Below are 15,655 nucleotides of genomic sequence, written 5' to 3' on the forward strand. Positions count from 1 at the left end.
TTCTCATTAAATACATTTACTAGAAGTATAAAAATATTATACATAATCCTTAACTGTTACATATGGAATGTCCAAATAATGAGTTATCAGTAATGTATAAGGTGGTTTTACTCATTACAATGTTATATGGAGAAGTCAATGAAAACCTCAGAATCTACAAAATTTAACAAAGAAATGCAACAGAACTAATGGAAACTGAACTTACACTACTTAAGCACCATGGAGAGTAAGCATAATTCTTCATGAACACAATTTATGCCACAAAACAAAAATTCTGTAATTTTCAATGCCATCACTCGAAATACAGCAATAAAATCACAGTGGGATGCAATGGCTTAGGATAGTCTATCAAGGTCTCTTAAGTCTAAATGTTAACTGTACAATATGTATAGTCTACAAAAAAAAAAAAAAAAATGCTTACAAAAGCTAAATTGTTAATTCAGTCCCAAACTATATATAATACAGCAGTATATATCACAGTTTTAAAAAAACATCTATGAGGCACAAACAGTATGGATCACTTAATACCACTTTCAGGTTGTGTATCACAGATTTAATCTAACATTAAAAGTAAATCAAAGGATTCTTTACACTAGTTAATCATCTTTGCAAAGATGCTTGTTTTGCTTTACTGGCTCATCAGATTTTATAATAACAAAACAAGTGAGATTTTAAAGAAAACCTAATTTATATTTAACAAAACTAATAAACAAACCTAAGTAAATTACTATAGTCATCAATCCATCTTAAGCACATGTAAAATACTACCATAATCAAATAGCTGTCCCAGAGAGTTGTACTGTTAGTACTTTTTTTGCTTTGACCACAGTTAACTTTAGCTGCCCAGTAAAATTACCTGCTTTTTCTGGCCTGAAGTACACTGGGACACCAACATAGTGACCAGGTTGTATTACAAACTCATGATGACGGACAGCAAAAGGAAGATTAGATACCTTGGCTTTCATCTGAAATAAAGAGAAGCGCACATTGAAATAAAAATTACTATGCAGCACTAATGACTGTTGGGCATGTCACATTTAAATGTATAGTAACACTTCGCTTGTCCAGCTTCTGCATCGTGCCTCTAACCACACTTTTCAGTGTTAAACACAATTACTCGTGCAGTCATCACTCTAGATTGGCAGTAAATGTTGATAACCAATGTCTAGTCAAGTAAGCTAAGTGCACTGTGTAGAGTTGAATGCTGAGCAAATTGGCTAAATTTGAAAGTCATGTGTGGACTGACTGAGTAACACCCTGGGGATTCAGGGGAAAGAAAAGTAGTTGCCCTGACTTTGGTACTGAAAGTAGATGAATGAAAGTCATCTAAAATTTCATGACCAGTGTAAAGAATATTTATATTCTTTGTGTTACATTTCAAGCTACATTGAAATACATATATTCCATGTTCAACTGTAGCAATAAGTAGCAAATTTTAATTACCTATGAAAAAGTAAATTGTAATCTAAAATTTGCCTGGAAGTTTGCAATCATACACAAATTTACACAAACCTTTATTGAATTTCTATCTTTAAATCATTTAGCACATACTTGAGGTAATGCAAATTGTATGATAAAAACCAACTTACAATCTTATGAATGCATATCTGACAACCTTAAAATGTCTCTGTTTCCTCTCTCTCTCTCTCTCATACATAATCATAACTACCAATATTGTAATCCTGGGTTGGTTAAAACAATTTTTTCAATACAAACCTTAGTACTTGACCTTATTCGCCACTTCCCAACCCCTCTGTCACAGCTGGTTCAGATAATCAGCAATCTTAACTGCTACCTAAATCCTGTAGAAAACTTACCTAGGAGCAACTTTAGTGGCAGCATCAGGTCCTTTTCCAAATGTAGGAAAATTTGAAGGCCTTATCTTTATAGTCCCACTGGGACTCCACAAGACAGTTAGACTAATATCAAGAATTGTCAGAAAGCTGGTCTAGGCTGAAATAGGGCCAATGTCGGTACAGTTATGAAATATAAATGGACTCAAGCTAGGACAGCTCTTATCTTGACCTTACAGCAGCTACCCAGATCATTTCATCCCAATTCTTAAGAACAGATAGCAACTGATATTTTTGGCTCCCAGTGGGCAAGAAAAAGCACAGATCACTCAGAAAAATGACGTGTAAGTTTTATTCAAAAAAGAAATGACAATACTTACAGGATGAATAATGCTGTCGAGGTTCCTGAGCTTGATTTTAACAAAGCTTTCTTTAGATTTTGCTGTGTCTGGATACACAACACTACTGGTTGTAACTTCAACAAGACATTTCTCATCTGTAGCCTCCTTTCTGTCAGACTGTAGACTGTCATTAGTCCCAGGACCAGAGGTTTTATTTGATACGCCAACATTTTCAAGAAGCAGTCTGATGAAAAAATGGCACCTCTGTTAATACAAAGAATAGCACCTACTCAAAGGACAAGTTAATTTATGCTGTCAACACTGAAGCAAAGGTTGGTAAAGCACCCAGTATGAAGACTCAATATAAGGCACAACCTAGATTTTGGAATTCCAATAAGTGGGGGAAGGATATAAATTATTCTAAGGAAAGTTCAGGTTACCCACAACTGGCAAGAACTTGTACTGCTGATAGTTAGTTTACTGTTAGTCGACGCAAATAAGTACAATAACAATACACCACAAGTGGCCAATTACAATATCAATAAACCTGTAATAATTCAGTGTATGCTAAGAAATGTCAATAACTGTTACGAGTCCCAGCACTCCCCACCCCCAACTGTCATATTAAAAAACCTCAACACCTCTGATAGCTTTTGTATTTTGCACTTATAGACTTAATTAATAGTTTGTTTACCTCAACACCTCTGATAGCTTTAGTATTTTGCACTTATAGACTTAATTAATAGTTTGTTTCTATTTCTTAATAAAATTTGTGTTAGGCAATCAGTTTCTCACTTTTATAATGACCTCAATATCCCAATATTGAGAGTATAAAATAAATAAATTTTGCAACTTTGGAAATTTATACATTATTTCTCTAACTTGTCCTATCTCTGGCATCAGAATGCGGACCAAAATCACTCTTGCATGTGCTTTCATAGAGTAATAATTGTTTTACATTTAATGTCTTATCCTACATTATCAGATGCTGCTCTGATTGTTAATAAGCTTACATATTCTTATACAAAATAGTCATCTAAAATTTTTTGGACATTAATAAGCAAAATGGACAGAAGAACTACCAATAACATTAATATACTCATGTAATATTCTATCTCTCTTTTTTTTTATTCCAAAGAAACCAATATTTTTTATAGATGCACAATAAACTTACCTCTGAGGCTTCCCACTTAGCGTTTTCAAATTACCCCCTTTACTATTAGGATCATTTTCAACTGTGGGGTTGGTGCTTGGCACTTTATGTGCTAGTAATGATGGTTGCACTTTTGGCGTTGTGACAGGCTGCCTGTCATTTGGGCTTGGAGGTGTTACAACCAACGATGGTGATGAACCAGTGAGTCCAGTGGAAGATGAGGAAGCAGTGGTATCTGGCAAAATGGTGATGACAGCACACCGGCTTTCATTCTCACACATGACCTGATGATGTTGAATGTTAACTGTTAGGTTTTTAGTACATAATTTAGGTTAGTAGATCATATTCAAAAGTTTAGCTTACTATATCATATAAATTAATTTAAGAATAATTAAGATAACTAGCAACACTTTCTCTTAGGTTTATTGCTTCTCGGCAATAAAAACATGGCAGCTGCTACCAGCAAAAGTCTTCAAAATAGAGCTAATCTACACAACAGCACACTGCTGCAAACTGTTGCCGTGTCAGCAGGCAGCAAAGACACCTACACGATACACAGACATCTTTGTCACATGATGAATGAAGGTCACAAGTGAGTGTCCAGCATTATCCCAGTTTGCATGAAATACAGAAAATTTACCCAAAACAAAGGGGGAGTAGTTTCTAAAAATCCTTTAAAACAATACAATGTGGTCTCATAAAATTTATTTACAAGAACATAAACAATTAACAAAGTACAAGTTTTTATTGGGAAAAAATAAGTCTGAACAATATTTACAAATATCTTTTAAAATGAGTCACTTAAGCATTGCAGTCATTAGGCCTTTGCATGCCAAGTGGGAAGTTCCCGTTCCTGCTATGATATTCATTCTGGAATCACTTTGAAACAGAATGCTTTTATTTTAGGAAGTTAAAGAAAAGCAAAGTAATAAAATACATAATTAAATTGACAAACTGATAATCACTGAAAATGACATGTCAGTGCATATAAGACTTGGTCAGATTTTGGATAACACAATGAGTCATAAGTAATCCATTGGGTTAAAAGTAGGAGATCTGTTCTACAGAAATAACCATTTTTCATTTAGAAGCTTCCAAAAATAGTAACCTAGTCTTTAATAGTGTCTACAGTGCCACACAAGGTATGTAATCCCCTACAGAGAAGAATAACATTATCAAAATAAAATTAATCATTACAATAAAAACTTGACAAACCTGTAATGTTCCTACAACCGGCGTAGCAACAGGTTTTGGCATTAAACAACAATTAAGTCTTGCTGTGACTTTCACTGAGCTTAGGCCTGGTAATATGGCTTCTTGGGGTTCAACACTTATCCCATTTAAATTTGATGAAACCTGTGGAAACAGAGGTAAATTAAAAGGCAAGCACTGCTTTGAGGCTCAAGTATCAAGAATTAAATAAGGACTGCACATTCATTCTAATTTTACAATAAAATTACAAGATGATATTATTGCAGAGCTTTATTACTTTGTGGTGATGTGCTTGGGAGTTTGAGGTAAAATGAACGGTAAAAAGATTTTACCGAGTCATGTTGGAAAAAAGGAAATATTTGAGTGAAATACAGATGGAAAAAAAAGTTGGTTACTAGGGTGGAATCACACATATTTATGGGTCAGGAAAAAGGTTATCAGGGTGGAATTAGGTCTGCTGGTGGGGAATAACTGGGTTATTGGGATGAAATTACACAAATTCATTATACAGGGAAAAGGGAGACCACTGGAATGAAATCTGGAACATTTGCTGTTAGGGGAAAAAATAACTGAAGTGACAATACACAAATTCACTAAAAAACATTTTCAACAGTGTAACCTATCCTCATCCTAATATAGGTCCACTGTTTGTGGTTTTAGTGCATTCCACATCTTGTTATTCCAATCAATAATGCCAGCGGTTCAGTATCCTTTAGGCTTAATTAACATAATTCTATATAAAATTACCTCCAACATTTGTTGTTTGCTTGTGAAGTTAACAACAAAAAAAGTATGAGGTGTTGCATCCAATGCTGACATATTTATTGTCTGTGGAAAAATATCCCAGGATGAGCCTGTCTGTTGTGAAGCTGCTTGTTTCAGTTTTGAAGCAATCTCTCTTCCTTGTGCTGGCTGATCAACAGAGGAATTAACTTCAGTAATCCTGTAAAAACATATGAAATTGTAAGCTCAGATGGTAATAAAAATAGCACATTAAATGTAAACCAGTCCAACTAAGAATTTTGTTATTCTCAAACAAAGCTACTTAATTTTTCAAGGTTTTGCTTAAAAAGAATATGGTCACCAGAAACTGGTTACATTAAGCATCTGCTCTATTACAAATGTCGCAGAGGTGTATACTACATAATAGGCATAAGCAGCTACTATTTGCAAAGAACAACAGAATAAAATTGGTTCCTGAATGAATTGGGGCTTCACTCTTTCAATCAGCCCTTGTGGGGTCCTGCAATGCTCAGGAGACAGTATTAAAATTCTTAGCAGTGTCTTTCCAGCCCACAGATGCACTGCAGTCTGTCATTTACATATTTTCATAAGCTCCTTTTGTCTCTTCCTACCTTAGTTCCAATTCTTTAACTTACCTTTCTCCAGTTTTCACATCTCATTAGAACATATCCTTCAGGCAATCCCTACAAGAGCCCAAAAAATATGACTCTATTGTTTTTTATATTACTTCATAATAATAACTGCCCAGTAGTATACTACTCAGCATAAGGCATACAAAAATTTCCTCAAACCCTCCCAAACAAGCGAAGTACAAACCAGGAATTGCATGTCTAACATCATCTAATAACAAATAATCAATTACTAATTACACTGTTATTTTGTAAATGAAAATAACAAAATATACTTAAATTCAGTTAATAATACCAAAGATATGTAATATTTAACTATAGATGATCAAAGGCAACCCTTACTTTCTTTGCTCAACCATTTTAGAATAGGAAAAAATATTTTGAGTCATGTTACCATTTTAAATTAAATTTCATTAAATAAAACCAAAGATATGTAGCATTAACTACACATGTCAAATACTTTAGCATTTGTTCAGGCTAACTTAGAGCACAAAACATGTTTTGATTCGAGTCTGCTACCATTTTGTTGCTTGTTTTGTTTGTGCCACCCAAAACATTTTTGGGCCTTGTGGGGTCCTGCAATGCTCAGGAGACAGTATTAAAATTCTTAGCAGTGTCTTTCCAGCCCACAGATGCACTGCAGTCTGTCATTTACATATTTTCATAAGCTCCTTTTGTCTCTTCCTACCTTAGTTCCAATTCTTTAACTTACCTTTCTCCAGTTTTCACATCTCATTAGAACATATCCTTCAGGCAATCCCTACAAGAGCCCAAAAAGTATGACTCTATTGTTTTTTATATTACTTCATAATAATAACTGCCCATTAGTATACTACTCAGCATAAGGCATACAAAAATTTCCTCAAACCCTCCCAAACAAGCGAAGTACAAACCAGGAATTGCATGTCTAACATCATCTAATAACAAATAATCAATTACTAATTAAACTGTTATTTTGTAAATGAAAATAACAAAATATACTTAAATTCAGTTAATAATACCAAAGATATGTAATATTTAACTATAGATGATCAAAGGCAACCCTTACTTTCTTTGCTCAACCATTTTAGAATAGGAAAAAATATTTTGAGTCATCTTACCATTTTAAATTAAATTTCATTAAATAAAACTAAAGATATGTAGCATTAACTACACATGTCAAATACTTTAGCATTTGTTCAGGCTAACTTAGAGCACAAAACATGTTTTGATTCGAGTTGTGCTACCATTTTGTTGCTTGTTTTGTTTGTGCCACCCAAAACATTTTTGGGCCTTATAAAAATGTTACATAAAATGTTCTTACCTGTCAGGCTGCATAGAAATATCGGCCATGGACACGGAATGCATAGTAAATTCGGCTTCAAGGCAAGTAAACGCAATACTCGATGTATCATCAATCACCTGTTTTTCCCCATTAAGTTGGATCTGCAGAAAACAAACATGAAAAATCCAATCAAAATTTAACCTCACACCTGAAACATGATTTACTGCCTTCAGTGTGTCTTAGTGTCTCTCAGTTCCCAAATGAATTACTTCTTTGCTTTATTTTCATCCATTCCCTTCGGTTTTTTCCTGCTGTCAGAGTTGCCCATCTACCTGAACTTCAGTGTTCTCCAGTTACTATCTCATTTAAGAACAAATCCACTGATCCAGTGAAAGTACAATACTATATAACTACGTATCCCTAACTGTCCATTACTATTTCAATTGTCTCAGAAGTCATTACTCTAGAATACTCGTACAGTACCGTCATTTCATATCTTCAATAAAATCCCACACCATCCAGCCTTAGTCATCTGAGCTGGTTCTCACATTCCTCAATTTCAAATTTTTTCTATAAAAATTTCAAATTAATGTTATACTTGATTTTACCATTCTGAGAACATAGGAACCTGGAATTTACATATTACTTTTTATGTGAACACTCTGGAGATGACCCAAGATTTTGAGGTGATATATGACTTGAAATTAATGGATAAGTCAAATAAAAAATTTTTTCCTAAATTACTAGATATAGAGATCCATACTTATTTTTGGCAATTTTGTGATCTCATGACCAGCAAAATGTATCCTTATAATCGCTTGTGTCAAATAAACAGGGGACCACGGGTACCTTCCAGACAAATTTTGAGATCTAATAAAAATGCGTAACTGCAAAGTTAAGTATGGTAAAATAATAATTATGACAGACAAAAGCAACAAACTATTAGATCAACATTATTATTATTACCACCATCATCAAATAGATTAGTTAAACCAGTAAGTAAACAATCCTGGCTGACAGTCAGAGTTACTTCTTCATTAACATATTACATCCTGTTTGATGAATTACAACTGTCTGGATTAAGAAAATAATTTTCTCGAATGCTTTAAACTGGAGAACATGAAACTGTTAACTTTCATAAGGCATTTTAATCATATACAAAACCCTTACGGGAATCGCCATATATCAGGATTGTAATACTATACCTGAATCTTGGACAAAGAGTTGTAAAATATGCGTGCATCATCTGACTGTAAAGGAAGACTAATCTCTTCTGCCTGATCATCCCTTTCGCCACTGAAGAAAACATCCCAATCAAGTTTCAGCAGACTGGGATCACCAACATTACGTACTTTTGCACCCTTGTTTCTAAGTAAGAGAAAGCAAAAATTCTTGAATACACAGATTCACAATAACCTCGAACAATTTAAAAATGAATATGGTCAATCATGATTTAAAACCAATATTCCTTGCAAGATCTACTCACTTTCTAAAGCGCCGTCTCAAGATTTCATCCCCATGTACAATCTGAAGGAAGCCCAAGCATCCAGGGGTTCTAGCCATTACGGAACTGGTCCCATTTACTATGATGAAAACATCCCGATTGTCTTTTGGCCTTAAGATTAACTCTTGCGGCTGCACTGATATGTCCATCATCGAGATTAGCTCTGTGCACTTTTCATCTGTGAATAAAAATGACATTTTTACAATAATATAAAGTTTTATGTATACTTACCCAGTAATTACATAGCTATTAGTTTCTTTTAATCAGCAGCTTAAAATTTTGAAATTGCAGGTCACGCTAGTTTGTTTTGTTATGGCGATGTGCCCCGTCCACTTTCGGGTATGAGAGAAGGTACAACATAGCAAAGAGCTTCAATTTGTTTATGCCCTTATGTCCGAGTAAGGGGAGGCGGGTGGGCTCCGATCATGTAATTACTGTTTAAGTATATATGAAACTTTATTTTATTATAAAATGTCATTTTTATATAAATAACTTACCCACTAATTACATAGCTGATTCCCATATTGAATGGAGGTGGGAATGTTGGGCATATCTACCCCAAAACATTATTAATAGTAATGAGTTTGAGAATAGAAATTTGCTAACACTGAATCAATGTTGTTGAACCTTACCTGATAAGAGAGCTGCTACAGGTAGATACTGCCTCTGGTTGGCGCTTATCTTATCCAGTAGAGGCGAGGCGGTAAAGCCTTGAGGGCCTACTACTACAGTGGGTGCTTTGTAGCGATGGACTAATTTCCGAGGGCTAGCAAAGTACAACAAGATGCCCCTGCTCAGGGTGCAGTACCACACAAAATAACCAGAGTAAATAGTCACCATGACCACCAAAAACCAAATTAAAAACACCAATACCCAACCATTAAAACCAAAAGACTGGAGGGTACTCCAAGTACATAGTACTCCCAGGCTCCCCAAAAACTCAACACCCTAAGCAAGGCGAAGAGATTAAAGAAAGGACATTGCTTTCTATGTTTCCTCCCCCAACACAACGCCAGCCGCGTAAAATGGACCCAAGGTACTGCACTGATCATAAGTAGTCTCGATATCCCTTAAACAATGCGATGCAAACACTGACTTGCACTTCCAAAACGTCGCTTGCACAATTGACGTTAGGGATAAATTGCGCTTAAATGCCAAAGACAAAGTGACCGCTCTTATCTCATGGGGTTTTACCTTGTAAGAGGAGAGCGAGTCTTCGCTCATCATGGAATGTGCTTCCGAAATCAGGTTCCTCAGAAAAACTTAAGCGTCCTTACTGGACAGAGAATTCTTTCCTCTTCAAACGGCCCTACTATCTCAGACAAGCTCTTGATCGTAAAAGAACGAGGACATGGATTCGATGATGATTCGTTCTTAGCCAGAAAGTCTAGGGAAAAGGAGCAAACTGCATTCCCCTGAGAAAATCCAATGTTTCTGTCTAAAGCATGGATTTCACTAGATCTCTTGGAGGTGGCCAAGGCAACCAGAAAAACTTTCCTGGTTAGATCCCTTAAAGAGATAGATTGCATGGGCTCAAAACGTGAACTGGACAGCCACTTAAGTACCACGTCTAAGTTCTAGGACAGCAAAGGTTTTTCTTTAAGCTTTGCAGTATCAAAGGACTTAATAAGGTCGGACAAATCCTGGTTAGACGATAAGTCCATTCCTTTACAGCAGAAATCTGAGCTAAGCATAGCTCTGTAGCTTTTAATGGTAGAGGTGGAAAGTCCTTTAGTGGAGTGTAGGAACAGAAGAAAGTCCGCTATTTCTGCTACAGAGGTATCAGAAGAGGACACGTTATTTCGTCTGCACCAGAACCTGAAGATGGACCACTTAGCCTGGTAGACATTATCTGATGTCTATCTTCTACACTTCACAATTGCATCTGCAGCTGCTCTTGAAAAGCCCTTCTTTTGGGGCAGTTGCCTAACAGTTTGAATCCTATTAGGGCCAGAGAAGACAGGTTTTGGTGGAACTGACAGAAGTGAGGTTGCCTGAGAAGTTGTTGCTCTGTGGCAGCAGTCTCGGGAAGTCCGCAAGAAGTTCTAGTTGATACAGGAACCACTCTTTTGCTGGCCAGAAGGGGGCTATCAAGATCATGGACAGGTTTTGATGAGACCAGAATTTGTTGATGACTTGTCTTACTAAACTGAATGGGGGAAAGGCATACAGATCTTTGACCAATCCTGCAACATTGCATCGGTTGCCCATGCCAAAGGATCTGGTACTCGTGAGCAGAAGAGAGGAAGCTGGTGATTCCTGGAGGGGCAAACAAATCTATCATGGGTTTTGAAGTTGTTGCTGCTGTGGCAGCAGTCTCAGGAAGTCCGCAAGAAGTTCTAGTAGATCCAGGAACCACTCTTTTGCTGGCCAGAAGGGGGCTATCAAGATCATGGGCAGGTTTTGATGAGACCAGAATTTGTTGATGACTTGTCTCACTAAACTGAATGGGGGAAAGGCATACAGATCTTTGTTCGACCAATCCTGCAACATTGCATCAGTTGCCCATGCCAAGGGATCTGGTACTGGTGAGCAGAAGAAAGGAAGTTGGTGATTCCTGGAGGACGCAAACAAATCTGTCATGGGTTTCCCCAAGAAATTACACAGATCCAGACACACCAACGGGTCTAATGTCCATTCTGTGGGAAGGATCTGTCTTTGACGGCTCAACTCGTCCGCCAGAACGTTGAGTCTCCCTTGGATAAAACGCGTTGTCACTTGAGTGTCGTTCTGGTGTAACCAAAGAAGAAGGCCACTTTGCTGCTTCGTACAGGGAGAAAGAGTGGGTTCCCCTTGTTTCTTGATGTACGCCAGTGCCGTCATGCTGTCTGAATGCACTGCTACTGTCCTCTTGATAATTTCTTGAAGCACTGTAGGCCCAGAAATATCGCCTGTAATTCTTTTATGTTGATGTGCCAGTTTTGCTGTTCCTGAGACCAGGTCCCTGACACTTCTTTTAACCCCACTAGGGCTCCCCAACCTAGGTTTGACGCGTCTGATAAAACTCTAGGCTGGGGTTCAGAGGTTGAAGAGATTTCCTTCCGATAGTCTCTTCCTGGAATTCCACCAACGAAGGTCCTCCTTGATTTCCACCGTTTATCGGGAACACAAATGAGTCCGGAAACTTTCTCCTGTTCCAGCTGCCTCTGAGGCAGAATTGGAGAGGTCTCAGGTGAAGTCTTCCCAGAGTGACGAATTGTTCCATGGAAGAGAGGGTGCCTAGAAGACTCATCCACTGATTGGCTGAGCAAAAGTTTAGTTCCAGAAATTCTTCCAATGTCTGGAGACACTTTTCTATTCTCTTCAGAACCGGAAAAATCTGAAAATCCCAAGAGTTGATCGTCATTCCTAAATAAGGAATCTCCTGAGAAGGCATCAGGAGAGACTTGTCCTGATTGACGAGAAGGCCCAATTCTTGGGCCAAGAGCAGAGTCGGGCCATTGAGCTTCAGAGAGTAGCCAGTCATCTAGATCAGTGTTTCTCAACCTTTTTCTGGTGGTGGCCCCCTTCAATCCAATGAGTTCTTGTGGCCCCTCCATGCCAACTTTGTCAAGGGGAAGTTCGCCTTTATCACTCTACCCAAGTCTTAAAAATTTCATTGACAACTAGAGAGAGAGAGAGTGAAGAGAATATTGAATATTTCACTGTCTGCAAAAATTACTGGGTATATTGAATCGAATGATGTTTAAACTAAACTCAAGCATGAAAAAACAAATTCAAAGCATAATAATGATTAATTTCAAAATATTACACATTTATATATTTTGTGGGGGAGCCCATTGGCCAACGTTAAGAAATATGGGTCTAGATATAGAGAGATCTTTATCCCCATCAAATGAAGCCATTTCGCTAGGGGAGCCTCAATACCCTGGTGAACACTTGCGGCGCCGTCAAGAGACCGAAGCACAGAGCCCGTAATTGGAACGCCTTGCCCTGAAACACAAACCTGAGGTACTTTCTCGAAGTCGGATGCAATGAAATGTGAAAGTATGCGTCCTGCATGTCGATGGACTCCATCCACTCTCCCTGGCAAATGGATGCAAAGACTGATTGGTTTGTTTCCATCTCGAATGTTGTCTTTTTGACAAAGACATTTAGAGCACTTACATCCAAAATGGGTCTCCAACCCCCCGATGCCTTGGGCACTACAAAGAGACGGTTGTAGAATCCCTGACAATGAATGTCCTCTACTACCTCTATAGCCTCTTTCTGAACAAGGGACTCGACCTCTAGCAAGAGAGCAGCATATCTCTCTGAGCCTGGAGAGTAAGCTGTCAACTCAACAGGCTTGCAGATTAGAGGAGGTTTGTTCAAAAAGATAGTGTAGCCCTCCTTCAGGACAGACACTATCCAAGATTCCAGTCCCTTTTGTTCCCACCATTCCCAAAAGTGGAGGAACCATGCTCCTATCTGAGCACGGAGGACTATGGTTTCATTTCTTGGAGTAAGACTTGGAGGAGGACTTCTTGATGGAATGCTGTGGGAAACGGGTATATGTTCTTGTTCTAGTCTGGACTCTAGAACGGGAGCAGGTTGCAGCGGAGACAAAGATCTGGGAGGAAGAGTCAAAGAATCCTTGGGGTGTCTTGTGGATTGGGAGAGCAGGTCCTGAGTGTTCTTTTTCTGCAGGTCAGAGGCTATGTCCAGTACTATAGCCTGTGGAAAAAGATACGTCTTGTCCAAGGGGGAGAACAGAAGGAAAAAACACCAAAGCTCTCTTTTCTTAAGTACACCCATGGTGTACAGACTAGCTAACTCCTGCGTACTGTCAAAAACGCCCCTGTCAATACAGGAAAGTACTCCTAAGAGATCCGACAAGATTTCTTGAGGTAACAAGGAGCACTCTCTGAGCTTGCGTGCCAGAGCGCCCACCACTCAGTCTAGGAAGCTCATCACTTTGAACACCTTAAAAATATTCTTGAGAAGGTGCGCAAGTTCCGAGGCTGAAAACAATTTTGGCTGAGGAGAATGCTGATCTCCTAGCCGAGTCGATAAGGCCGGAGAAGTCTCCCTGAGAGGAGGCAGAGACCCCCAGGGAAGGAGCTTCTCCGGTCGCATAAAAACCTATAGCTTGATCTGGACAACTTGGAAGGTGGGAAACAAAAAATTGCTTTGCCTTGTTCCCTCTTCTCAGAATACCACCCTTCTATTTCATCCAGTGCCTTCTTTGCTGAAGAGGAAAGAACCAATTTCGGTAATTTCGAAGAACCGACTGAGGGGGGCTTCCATAAAGAAAGTAGAAGCAGGAATGGAGGGAGTAATTGGCACAAAGAAGCTTGGAAAAGTCACTAGCAGGAACCTCAACAGCGCAGAGTACGCCGACGAAGGAGTATCTTGATCTGGAACAACCTCTTCCTCAGAAGAGACAGGAGAAAGCGATAAGTCCGCTGTCGTCTGAGCTGTAGGAGGAGCCTTCTGAAGCAACCTGAGAATATTATCCAGTTTGCTCTGAATCGGGTCAATGTCCAAGACAACACGGAGCGGGCGCCAATGGCTGCTCGGAGGGCACTGTAGAGATGGGAGCCAGTGACGAAACTTGTTGGTGAACGGGCGCCAGTGAGCGCTCAACTGCAAACAGGAGTTTGGGCACTTCGACGCAGTTGCTGGCCGCTCGGGCCCTGATTGTAGAGATGAAGGTGCTGGGTGCGCAACTCCTGATGCAGTAGTTCCTTTATTCGACAAAGAATGTTTCAGTGCCACAAGGCGCTTCGGCGCCAATTTACGACCGTCGTCAGAAGAAGCAGAAGAGAATTGTTCCAGGGTATCCCAATGACTACACGATGGGCGCACCGAATCCTTGCCCTTCTTACAAGGAACAGGGGAATAAATCTCAAACTTCACTGCACGCCTTTTCAGCAGGCGTGACTTTCCGCATAGCACCGTGTACGCCTGGGACTAAAATCTTCAGAGCTGGAGGACATACAATGAGCACTCACTTGAAGGCCTTTCCAATGGCCTTGGGTTGCAGTCTGGGATTCATCAACAGACTGAACCGAGGGGGTGACTGCTCAGGGGAAGACCCCACTGACCTCCCTTAGGCTGCCAGTTTGACTCCTCCCAGGTGCTGGGGAGTATGTCAGGGACCTTGGCCTAGGAGAATCAGTGGGCCGAACAGCCACCTCCTCCACTACCACTGCACTTGCACTGGGCGCCACAGGGCGCCCTGACTCACTTTTATCCATTAGCACTTTCAACGATGACGCTAATTTAGCAATCGATTGCACAATCAACTCGAAGTGAGTGTCGATTTTCGACTCCAGACTGGCGATGGTGTTGGGGTCGGAAACGTGAGAGCCAGGTAAAGGAGAGGGTTGCACAGCTGGAGAAGATGGAATGGAATCAGAAGAAATTACAGGTGCAATTGCATCCGGCTTAGCGGATAAATCCTGACTAGCTAAAGCTTCCCTAGATTCCCTAGCAATAGCTTTCCTCTTCCTATCTCTACCTAGTTTCTTAAGATGTGAATCTAAAGTCTTCCACTTCTTTAAATCCCAGTTGCTACACTCCTCACAATGTATATCAAGTGAACATGTTTGTCCCCTACATTGAACACAAACAGTGTGAGAATCATAAGACTCTTTAGTCAGTCTAGTATTGCAGCCTTTGCTACAATACCTAATACTAGAACTACTAGTGTCAGACATCCTGGAAAATTCTAATACAAATCCAAAAAACGGGCAAAGAGTCATAAACCAATGATCAAAACTTGCCTAACACTATCTTAATTATGCCGAAAGGCTATGAAAATAAATACTTCACCAATCGAAGATAGAGCAAACAACCAGCAAAGTATAAATTTCAGAATTCAAGCTGCTGCCAACTACAGTCATTCAACCACAGCCGGCAGAAACAAACTGAAGCTCTTTGCTATGTTGTGCCTTCTCTTACACCTGAAAGTGGGCAGGGCACATTGCCATAACCAAAACAAACTAGAGAGACTGCAATTTCAAAATTTTAAGCTGCCAGTTAAAAGAAACTAATAGCTATGTAATTACTGGGTAAGTTACTTATATAA

The 15,655-nt window shown here is 39.0% G+C and overlaps 1 protein-coding gene across 1 annotated transcript in view; it reads right to left on the reverse strand.

Moving 5' to 3' along the window:
* Positions 1 to 15,655, reverse strand: part of LOC136825277 (centrosomal protein of 192 kDa-like) — an 85,141-nt gene continuing 69,486 nt past the window's right edge. Inside the window, exons 23-30 of the mRNA XM_067081356.1 lie at positions 8,623 to 8,818; positions 8,342 to 8,504; positions 7,176 to 7,297; positions 5,247 to 5,442; positions 4,503 to 4,643; positions 3,309 to 3,571; positions 2,174 to 2,378; positions 1 to 965 (exon numbers count right to left, since the gene is read on the reverse strand). Coding sequence (XP_066937457.1) covers positions 774 to 965; positions 2,174 to 2,378; positions 3,309 to 3,571; positions 4,503 to 4,643; positions 5,247 to 5,442; positions 7,176 to 7,297; positions 8,342 to 8,504; positions 8,623 to 8,818 — 1,478 coding nt within the window. The 3' untranslated portion in view covers positions 1 to 773. The remainder of the gene's footprint in view (positions 966 to 2,173; positions 2,379 to 3,308; positions 3,572 to 4,502; positions 4,644 to 5,246; positions 5,443 to 7,175; positions 7,298 to 8,341; positions 8,505 to 8,622; positions 8,819 to 15,655) is intronic.

This window comes from Macrobrachium rosenbergii, chromosome 37 (genome assembly GCF_040412425.1).
Source record: "Macrobrachium rosenbergii isolate ZJJX-2024 chromosome 37, ASM4041242v1, whole genome shotgun sequence".
In the NCBI taxonomy this organism is placed as follows: Eukaryota; Metazoa; Arthropoda; class Malacostraca; order Decapoda; family Palaemonidae; genus Macrobrachium; species Macrobrachium rosenbergii.